This window comes from Alligator sinensis, unplaced genomic scaffold, assembly GCF_000455745.1.
Source record: "Alligator sinensis unplaced genomic scaffold, ASM45574v1 scaffold412_1, whole genome shotgun sequence".
In the NCBI taxonomy this organism is placed as follows: domain Eukaryota; kingdom Metazoa; phylum Chordata; order Crocodylia; family Alligatoridae; genus Alligator; species Alligator sinensis.
Genome location: NW_005842474.1, coordinates 942,753 through 954,198, shown reverse-complemented (window position 1 = coordinate 954,198; position 11,446 = coordinate 942,753). Strand labels below are relative to the sequence as shown.

The window sequence follows — 11,446 nt, the reverse complement described above, 5'->3', positions numbered from 1 at the left end:
TGAAATCATACAACTTAATTCAGGAATGTTGACATACTTCATGTTCATCAAAAATATCAAAGCTTTTGAAAGATTTTGTATTTGGCATAGAATACTGAATGTTCAGCTTCCTAATGAAAAGTTAAAGCTTTCTAAAGTAAGCACAGTCTTAGTGAAATGAATAGTTGAATCAAAAAATTCAATTTTTCTATTGAAATGCAGTTTAGATTGAGTGTTTTTGACAAGTTCTATGAATGAAAAAGCAATTAAATATAGGTTGCTTTCCAGACTGTCACAAACTGCTGTGATAAACTAAAGTGACAATTCTCAGGAAAATGAAAAAAAATCTAGGATTGTAGGACTGTAAGAAAGTAGTAATTGAAGGGGCCTCATTATGTCAAACAGTCTAGTTCCCTGGTCAGAGCAACATCATCCATAACTAAACCATCCCAACAAAGCACCACTAACTCAGGCATGCTTAACCCCCAGACGGTGGGCCAAACCCAGCCTGTAGAGCTAGCACGTGGCCCATGAAGCTCCTGATAAATTGGGAAATTTGGTGTGTGGGGAGGGGAAAGCAGCAGCCATTGATACTACCTCTTCTCCCCTGCTGCCAAATTCCCAGGCATCCAGCACTCTTAACCTCCCTCCTCCCCTACCTCTATCCCCACCCCTCCTCCAATGGTCAAGTCAGTGAGCACCACTGGTCTAACCTGCTCTTGGCAATTTCCAGGGATGGAGATTACACAACTTCTCTAGGTAGGCTATTCCAATAGTTAACCATTTGCCTTGTCAGAAAAGTTGTCCTAATCTCCAACCTAAATTTTCTCTACTGCAACTTGAGGCCACTGTTCCTAGTTCTATCCCCTATGGCCATAAAGAATAGTCTATCTGAGGGGTGTTCAATCCTTGGCCTGTGGGCCTCTGGAGCTGTGTCATCTGGCCAGTGAGTTTCCCCACAAATCAGAAAATGTGGAGGCAAAAGAGCAGTGGCCATTCCCCTGCTGCCAAATTTCCTGATCTGTGGGAAGTCCCATGGGCTAAATGCGGAATGCAAGGCAGTGTGGGGCCCGATTCCAGTACACAAGAGCCTCATCCCAGAGCCCTGGGCCAGCGCAGGGCACCAGGGCCCAACCTGGCATGCAGGGCCTGATCCTGGTGCACCAGACCAATGAAGGATGTGCATGAGGCTGGCCTTGAACGGAGCTGATCCTGGCACATGGCACCGGGCAGTGGTCGGGACCCAAACCCGACACACAGAGCCCAATCCTGGCACACAGGTGACTAAACAAGGGTGGTGTGGGGCCGATCCTGGCATGCAGGGTCCTCAGTCTTTGCTTCTCCAAACTAAATAACCCTAGTTCTAGCAGCCTTTTTCCTGTTAAATTTTGCTTCCCAGGCCTCAAATAATTGTTGACATTCTCTGCATCTATCCACATCTTTCCTGACATCTGGGTCCCAACACTAAACAGAGTACTTCAGGTGATCCCTCACCAGTGCTGAATAGTGGTAGACACACTGCCTTTGATTTGCAAGTGACACTCCTGTTAATCCCACCCAGTATGATGTTGGCCTTTTTTCTGCAAGAAGAGCACACTGTTGGCTCATATCCAATTTATGGTCCACTGTAATCCCACGGATCCTTGTCTGTAGTTCTCCAGTTTATTCAAACATTCCCTAATCCAGCGGTGGGCCATTATTTGGGCCCATGGGCCACACAGGCAGTTTTGGGTAGTTGTCATGGGTCGGTCAGCATCGCCTCCCGACAACAGGCCAGAGCCCACGTGCCCTGTGGCTCCTCCCTGCCACTGCCAGCAGTGCCCAAGCTCTGGCCCTGGCATGCCTCATGCCCGCTCCAGACCTGCAGAGTGGATCATGTCCAGACCAGCTGGGATGCATGTGCACAGCCACAACTCCAGCCTGCCTGAACCTGCTCCAGACCAGCCCGCCCATGCTGAGCAACAGCGACAGTGATGGTAGCCTGCAGAAGCTGCTGTTGGGTGCAAGGGAAAAGCAGCAACCTTCCCTTTACTGCTGCTGGGACCTTCTTGCTGTAGCCACCTGGAGCCAGCGCCTGGGCTGGGCTGCTCTGCAGCTCCTCTCCACTGCATTGCTGCCCCTCTGGGCAGTGCTGGTGGTGATGGCAGTGGAGAGGAGCTGCAGGGCAGCCCGGATGTTGTTTCTTGTGGGTGGGCAGGTCCAGAGCAGGCGAAGGGTAGCTTCAGGCTAGGGCTGTGCACCTGGGTCCCAGCTGGTTTGCCCTAGTTGGGGTGGGTCCAGAGTGGGCATGGTGTGGATTGGGCCTGGGCCGCGGCTGTGCAGATGTTTCCTGCCAATATCCATGGGGTCAGCGCAGCAGCCAGAAGGAGCTGCTGTGGCCTCGGTTGCCTAGAAATGGAGTCTAGCTCCAGACCCGCCCCAGCCCTGCTGCATGCCCAGGGGTGGTGGGACATGCCATGGGCTAGATGCTGTCTAAACCAGGTGGGACTGAGGGACCCACCACGGGCTGGACAAAGTCTCTCCATAGGCAGTATCCAGCCTGCAGGCCATATTTTGTCCACCCTCACCCGAATCTGTATTTGTGCACGCAGCTATTCTGTACCAAATGCAGAACCTTTCAATTGTCCTTGTCAAATTTCTTCTGATTGATCTGAGACCATTTCTCCAGTCTATCCAAGTTTTCACTTGACACAAAAATTTTAGTAAAACACATACCAACAACTTAGTAAAACAAGAAAAAAAAGCACAAAGATTACCTGAACCTCCTCAAAAACAGAGGCTTGTTCCTGATTATTTAGTGTTGTTAGATGCTTTTGTAGTTCTAGTTTAGTTTTAGAAGGATGTAGTCCTAGGAAGAGGGGAACAAAAGAAAAAGCAATAAACCAAGCCCTAATTTGCTACAATTTAATTATCATATAATCTTTATTGGAGGTCTTAAACAAAGGTTGCATCAACGTTGTTTAAATAACTTGATCTGTTTCACTTATTTTAGAAGAATGCTACATTAACCTAAGCAAATATGAACACATTCATATATGTATGAGAAAACACACCCTTTGCAACAAGGAGTTTCGCTGAAATAGAAAACAATCAGAATTGTTAGTCAACCTAGAAAATGCCAATATTATAAAACACAGAGTGAACATACCATGTGTTGGAGCTTAACCAGACTGCCTTTACTGGTGTTTTGTACCAAGTTTTTATTAATATTTGCTACTGACTATTTAATCATGTGTATGCCTTATTCCAGAGGAAGGCAACCTTTTGCTGATTTGGGCCACTCTTTGTCACCTGGTCCCTGCCACGGGCTGGAAGTCTATATTCCCAGAGTGACCAGCTGCCTGCACTTACACTCATGGCTGATCTCCAACCACTCTGCACAGAGGTGGCAACCAACAGACTCCATAGTGAAGGAGAGCACTACAGAGAGCAAAGTAGAACTCTGTGCCATTGATCCCCTGTGCCAAAGCAGACCCTCCTGCATGAGAGCAGATGGTAGGTTCCTGACCCCTGCCTTAGTCCATATTTTGCTTCTTCAAGAGTTTTACTAAGATGCACTGTATATTGCATTTTCCAAATATACTGAAAGTTAAAAGCAGATAACTCTGTCACTCAGATATATTATTCAAGCTGTTGTCCCAGATTAAGCTGGTAACAAATCACCACCAAGCTTCTGAACTTCACAAAAAAACATATCAAACCCAGTAATGCTCTGTGTGAACTGAATCCTAAACAGGAAGTAGCATAACTATCTTCAGAACATGACTGATAGACTAATTAGCATGGAGGCAAACTAACTGGCACTCTCTCTCAATAGTACTAATTAACCTAACCAAGTGTTGTCTACATGTGGCAGCTATGCAGGGAGCAGTGTAACATGTTTAAGGGAACTGCTACCTGACATGGGCTATAAGACTCAACTGTCCTCCTGAGTGCCCTCAAAATCAGAGCTGTTTAGAAGGCCAAACAAAGTACAGTGCAATGCATTTTTGGAAATTCTCCAGTTTCTACAGATTAATTCTAGATAGGCCTTAGTCCAATAAGCTACTGCTAGTTTGATCTGACAGCTGTTGTACCTTATTCATCCTCACTCTACCTTAAATAGCTAAATCCTTAGCTGTGAAAGCTGCTGAAATTGCAACATTTCTTCTGGACAACAGATATAGGCTGCAATTCCATTGTTTCTATCAAAGATGCAACAAATACATTAAAAGATCCAATATTTGGAATCACGCTTAATGGTAGCCCAATACCATTATCCAATTTAACTGAATTCATTAACAACTAATGAAGTATATCTTCTTTTAAAAATCTTGTAAAAGTGATTTCCAGTTTTATTAGTGTATAATTAGAGAACCAGACTTTTCAATTCAATTTTGTATATAGCTATGATTTTTTAAATATTAATTGAAAGTACAGTATGAATGAATTTGGCTTTTGCTTGACAATTCTTCTTTCCTATTATCTATCTTTATACTGCAGTTTTTAAAATAAAAAAAATCTGTCTGGACTTCAAAACCCACAACAAAAATCAGTACCCTAAGGCAGGGGTGGGCAAAATGTGGCCCATGGGCCGGCTGTGGCCTGCCAGACCATTCTATCTGGCCCACGGGGCCCCTAAAAAGTTTAGAAAATTAGTATTTATCTGCCCCTGGCTGCCTGCGATGTGGCCCTCGATAGCTTCCCAAAACTCAGTAAGCGGCCCTCTGCCCAAAATAACTGCCTGCCCCTGCCCTAAGGAAAATCTATATTCTTGCATATAAGTGTTTTATACCTAAAATTCTCAGTCTGAGCAGTCAGTCAGAAGATACTCTGAGGGTGCCAGTATCATCTTTATAAATACCTACCTTCTATCTTCTCACAGAGTTTATGCAGGCTTTGCATAGGACATACTTCACAGAGCTGGAGCTGAGATCTGGAGGTTTGTTGCACAGCAGCTACAGTGAAAGCCTGTTTTAGAGTCATCATGATTTCATCAACCTAAAGAGAATAACAACAGAAACCAAGGTGAATGAACAAAACTTATACTATGTTAAAGTTATGTTGGTGTGCTTTTTCTTTGAAATGGTATCTTAGGTTAATATTTATGCTCCAGAGCAGAGCATATCAATGAGACAATGACATGACTAATAGTGGAACAGGGAGTTTTGACTTTAAAAATCAACACTGCTGTCAGTTTTAAGGACTCCCCATTCATTTTGATGGGAATTCTATTGCATATAATCTGACTCAATACTTTGTTAAGAATGAAGTGTTCCATGGTCACCCAAAATATCAAGGAAAATGATTACATTGGTTTTAATATTCTTATTTCTGCCTCAAACAAACATTAACATTTTTTTTTACATTGCAATCTTAAGGACAATTACATTTTGGGTACAGTTCCAGGGCAATGGGAACTGAAGGCACTAAGTCAAAGAAACCTCTCAGCAAGGTACAAGATTGTTCTCTTCATTTATATTGCTTACCAGGGCTTCATCTGTGCACTGAAACACATAGCAGACAAAGTGGCAGCCTCCGCTTTCTGAAGATTCTCTGCAGATGAACCCAAAATGGTCCACATGCCTAATTCCCTGGCACAAAAGAACAGCAGTCAGTCTCATGCTGACTCCATACACATAATTCCAATAGCATAACAACTTTATGGTAAATGAAGTATCTCATGCCCGCCATGTAATATCAATCTAGCCCATAAAGAAACCACTACTGCACACAACTTTTTAATGTATTTAAATAAAAAATACCATTTTGCAAATGCAACAAGCTGTAGTGAGTTTGGGAAGCACTTGCATGAATCGGAAAGGGGATGATTGCTGTTCAGTGTTTGAATTGGGGCCATGAAGATTTAAATTATTTTCATAGGGTTTTGAAGTTGTGTCAGAAAACTTGAGAGGCAATGTAAAACCAATATGCAATAATAGTTTTAAAGGTCTCAGGTTCAAGATTTTTCACATTTCAGTGGAAGTAGAGATTTTTCCCAAATTGACTGTCTACTGAAATTTCCAAAGTATTTCCCTGCTTCTGCCTGTCCTTTGTAAGACCGATCTTTTCACTAAGTGTTCTAAGTAGTTTATCATTTTCATTAAGTTCATCAGCAAGAGTTGTCTCTGCTTACTAAGAAGAGAGAGATGATCGTCTGTACAGCTTTTATTCCTATTTTTTTTTTATCATGGTGTTTCCTTCCTTCCTAAAACTAATGCTGTATTTACTCAAGTACAAGATGAGGGATGAGGAAAATCAGCACGGGAATGAAAGCTCTTCATCTTATATCTGCATACAAGGAAACTTAATTAAAAACATTGTCTATCATTAAACTGATGCCAAAAGCAGCATGTGATCAGTAATGGAAACCAATTTGGTGTTAGGATAACAAAAAAAGGTTGGATTTGTTATATCAAAACCAGTACATGATTCACATAATTCATAGTAAATTATAAATATTCTGATTTTATCAAGTAGGTCCTGTTTCTGGTGTTCCTTATAGGGCTGAAATTTGTCACTATATCATGAGGAGAGTAAAATAATAAAATATGAACCCACAAAACAACCAGCAACACTAAAAAGCATATATATGCAGCAGATCAAAGCCATTCATCTAAAGTAATCCGAATAGCATTATCTCCTTGCTATAAATATAAACAACCCTTTAGCAAGCGCCAGCTAAATTGAGAAAAGTAACTTAATAGATACCCAGCTTCTTGTAATATGACGGTTACATACTCATTTCATTTTTAAAATAAAAGTATCATGACAAAGGCAAACATCTAGTATTAACACTTCAGCAAAAGAAATGAATTAGAAAGACAAGCTAGCACTGCATCCTGAGTTTCTAAAAGTCTAATTTCCACTAAAAGCACAGCCTATCTTAGGGTTTTATTCTGTTATCCATAATAATTCCTGAATGGATAATGGTGTGTTATAGAAAATACAAGGCATGATTCTGCTCTCAATTATGTATGCGTAAGTCCACTAACTTTAGAACAGTATACTCCTTATTTGTAGCAATGTTAGTGAGATAAAGATAAAAGCTAGGCAATTTTTCTGTTGATTACTCTGAACTATGCATGTTGCATACTGGGTACAATTCTGAGCTCTTTCCGAGTCTGAATGAGCCATGGTCTTCCATGGTCTTGTGCTACAGACCTGGGAAAATAGAAATTCTACACAGAATCTAAATAACCTGATAAAACACAATAGGAATTAACCACTATTCTTTGAAATGTGTTTAAAATACACATCCCTAAAACAGCTCATCCCACTAGAATGGGCTGTAATGTTACTAACATTCCAATTTCTGTACCAAGCAATCCATTAACAAAAATCATAGGAATTATTTGTGATCCCAGACACAATCACATCATGCTCTATATCTCCAGTCTCAAGCAGTAGAGGAAATGAAATACTGGCTTCCTAAATCTTTCCTCACCTAACTAGCAAATCATTTAACTGTCCATTTACTTTAAGCATGCAACTTTTCCCATGGCTTTGGCTAGGAACATCTTTGAAGGCTTTGCTGGATTGGGGCACGAGAAGTTTAAGTTTGTATAATGCAAAACACAGCTGGCACACTCTCAAGACCTCATAATGGGTGAACAAACCGGCCTGTTAAAATACACAAAGCTCCCATTCTTTGAGAGCATACTTGTTTAATATGCCAATTGCTTAGAACAACAAGATCAAAGCAGAGAAACTGAGGCAGCAACCTTTGCCTCTTCTCTCACTTTCCAGTATCAGAAACATGAGGAGCTGCTGCATATGCCCTAGTATCTTCAACTCATACACCACCTAATCAATACAGTTTTGCAGGGAGACGGACATGCCTTGATTCAGAAACTAATTTCCATTTAATTCTGAGAAAAACATAGCTGATCTTGAAGGCAAGATACAAGGTTTCATCTAATGAGTCAGGATTCTGCCTGAGGAAGTGGCTTTGAGGCTTAAACTGATTTAAGAGCATCTGCTCAGATGACTACTCTGGTTTGACAAAATCAATTAAAAAATATTCCTTCAATTTAAAGAACTACAAGTTTATGTAAAGATAATCCCTAAGTATAGGTAATGCCTTAAATAACAATCTCAGCATATATCAAGAGGTAAGTAACACATATTACAGCAGTGTGTAGTTATTTAAAGAAAGCATCCTATGAAAAATGTCTACAAAAATGTGGATCGTAAGATATTTGAGAATTTGAAAAACTGCAAAGACTGGGATAGGGTTGGGCAGGGAATGTCCAGTGACTGGTCCTATGTTGGCTTTGATAACCTTGGGCCTTATTACATTTTATGCTGAAAGCCGCACAAATGTTAATCAGCTTTGTGGAGCAGCCACACCTTAAGGCAAAATACTCTCTCTGACAGTCCTTCACCTACGCCGAGGCTTGGTGACCAGGGGCAAAACTAGGAGCTAGGGGCAGGACTGGCTCAGTGCTCCTCCTGGGCAGAGTGTGCATCACAGCCCCAGAGCCCTTGGAGGCTGTGTTGCTTCCCACTGCCACTCAGACCAGCTTGCTGCTTTCACCAAGCAGAGCGACCTGGTCCAAGTGGCAGCATTGGGGTGGTCCTTCTGCCACCCCTCAAACTGGCTTGCTCTGCCAGTCTGAGCAGTAGTAGGAGGCACTGCAGCTGCCAGGTGCTCTGGAGCTTCAGTGTTTGCTCTGCCTGACATGCCCAGGGGGAAAGGCACCGTGCCCAGCCCCACTGTGCCCCAGCATCCCCACCCGCCCGGACTCAGGAGGGGCCACTGCATCCTGGGATGCTGGAGGTCTTCAACTTGAGCAGAACAGCTGTAGGGAGTGGCCACACCTTAATGGAACAGGAGCAAAATTAGGTAGATTAGAGATAATCCTGCCCTGGAATGGCCTAATTTAAAGATGAATAACGAGTGCTTTAAACCACTTAAAAGGTGTTAATGTGCAGCCAAACCAGGAGTTAAGAGCTCCAAAAGCTGCGTAAAATTACTGTGTAACAAGGCCCCTTCAGTGCAGCTATACCTGAAACCCCTTATCAAAAATTTAGATCAGTGGTGCTCTATCTTTTTGTCCTGTGAGCCAGATGGGCTGCGCCTAGTCAGTTTGTGGCACAGGTTTGTGTGGCACAGAAATCAGCCTCCCTGCTTAAGACATCCCCCCAATTTTGGAGGGCTAATTTTTAGATGAACAGTGCATGTGGTATGCATTTAAACATGGTATTTACAAAGATAATGTTCAGTAACATCCAATGGTCTGTTCAGGCATTATTACATTAAAATGCCCGGAAATGGCCACATGAATTCTGGACTTGCAAAAGAGTGAATCCTTCTCCTGAAACTTGAAAACAGAACTTAATCCAATAGCTTCTTATTGACCAAGCCTTGACTTCAGAGAATACAAGAATAACTATTAAACACAAAATTAAAAGCCTCATGAAATCACTAATTAACAGAAGGTAATGAGAGAAGCCCCCAAATTAATATACCACCAGTTTACCTGAGAGCAAAATGAAATTTCCTTAAAGCTTTTCTCAAGTGCTACCTTTTTTGTGTCTGGGCTGATGAGGTACACCTCAGACTGGCCAATCTAAAAAAAGTTAATGAAAAGAGAATGTTATTTAGCATTGAAAACGCATCAGATTTGTTCCAACTGCAAAAATGGTTCCCAGACATAAGCACTCTCAATATTTATTCTATTTTACACTTTAAAGGAACAGAGATGTATTGATACTAGTAAAATAGATATCACATTTTCCATGAATGAAGGAGAGAATATATTCATGCAAGGTTTGACCTTGCTTGCTACTCACTTTACAGCATTGCAAAAATACTGAATTGGAATTTTGTTTTGTGTAAGGCAAAGGAAAGCATAAAGGAATTGCATTTAACTAGACAACTGTAAAACTAGATTTCAGGCAAGGAATTCGGCAGACTTGGCATGACAATTTTTCAAAGTTATGTGGTAAACCTGCAGTGCGGGGTAACTCTAGGTTTGGAAGTCCACCTACTTTCCCAATTATTTTTTTAAAAGCTTCATAAAACATCTAGGGTGATGCATTTCCAACTATAAAAATGAAGGGTTGGAGGGCTTTTATTTATACTTAGTTGTAAATTAATTTTTGAACCAGTAGCTGCTGTGAACAATAGCTAGGTTTAGATAGGAAGTCTTCTGATAAATCAGTGCTAGCTTTAAAGTAAAACAACTGTTCAAGATTTCAGCCTTTGGCAGCGTTTTTCATTGGAATTGGATGTGACCCAATACAGAATATTTAAAATTACCCAGAGTTGCCAGTGTGTCAAAAATTTGCCAGAGACAATTCTGCAATTAAGCCAAGAGGGGCAGGCTGTTTGCAGCTTGGTGAATTTCCAGTTATTTTCTTCTTACAAAGGTGGTCTCTCTCTCATAAACACTAAAAGCAAATATAACTACCCTCAAACCCAGCAACCTTTAATTTCCAGAAGGCTTCATTTCAATGAGGGAAAAGGGCAGTAGGGGAGTGGATCACTCCCCTAAGATGCTGGTCAGGACAGCAATTTACCAGGTTGGATTAGGAAAACTGGAAACTGTATCAAGTGCATTTTAGGAGAGTTGGTAGGCAGGCATCATTGTTCAAATGTTTTTCAGAGTTAATGTGCCAAATGTTCTGCTTCTACTTTGACCCATGGAATTTCCAGAAGTTCTTTTGAACTTACAAAGTCTGAAGAGTTTTTTTCTCTTGGTTAGGCAATTGACTATAACAGTTACCCAGGAAGCAGAAGACCTGGGCACCCCTCAGCCACAGAAAGTTTTGTACATGCATCTCTGAATTCCAGCACAGTACCCTAATGATTATTGAATCCCACCTCCAAGCAGAAGCATAGTTCACTGTGCACGCTCCATAGTCATGGTAACGTTTTTGTGTCCATGCTGCACATAGAATAAAATCACAAACAGTGTATAAGTGACAAAAATGGTAGTTACATGGCTGGGTAACTGCCATCGGGCATGTGAAGTAAAACAACATTCTACCCTTTAGCTACCTCTGCACGGCCTCCAGAACAAGCCTAGGTGTGGCTTGTTTCACCACCAACAGATTAACCATGGCCACTATTGCCCATACCACCTGCCCTCAAGCTCCCATATTTAAGCACTGCAGAGGATTCTGGGGCACTTCTGGGTGGCTCTGCCCTAGGCTCCTGATATAATTGGGTCTCCTGGTATATAAATGGGGCTGCTCCAAGATGCTCAGCTGCACTACTGACCCATCAATGCTGCCTAATCTGCAGGCTCAGGCCTGTGTAGAACAGGTAGGAATGAGCAGGATTCATGCCTCTCACCATTGGTATCAAAGCCAGAGAGACAGAGACCTTACTTGGGTACCCACTTTCAGTATTCATGTACAAAGAAGTTAAAGCCATTTAGTTTCCATTTCTGTAAAAAAACTACTTAAAATTTCACACCTCTTTCAGGTTTAAGTTGTTCTGGGATGCACAAGAACCTTACAGTTGGGGAGAGGGTTG

The 11,446-nt window shown here is 41.9% G+C and overlaps 1 protein-coding gene across 8 annotated transcripts in view; it reads right to left on the bottom strand.

Moving 5' to 3' along the window:
- Positions 1 to 11,446, bottom strand: part of TBC1D1 (TBC1 domain family member 1) — a 192,621-nt gene that overhangs the window by 78,889 nt on the left and 102,286 nt on the right. For 6 of the 8 annotated variants that reach the window (XM_006030903.3, XM_006030905.3, XM_006030906.3 and 3 more), the window contains 4 exons: positions 9,444 to 9,533; positions 5,448 to 5,552; positions 4,827 to 4,959; positions 2,736 to 2,827 (listed from right to left, as the gene is read on the bottom strand). In XM_006030903.3, the coding sequence (XP_006030965.1) occupies positions 2,736 to 2,827; positions 4,827 to 4,959; positions 5,448 to 5,552; positions 9,444 to 9,533 (420 nt within the window). Of the gene's footprint in view, positions 1 to 2,735; positions 2,828 to 4,826; positions 4,960 to 5,447; positions 5,553 to 9,443; positions 9,534 to 11,446 lie in introns of those variants that run through there. The other 2 variants (XM_025212589.1, XM_025212591.1) reach the window with 2 other exon arrangements.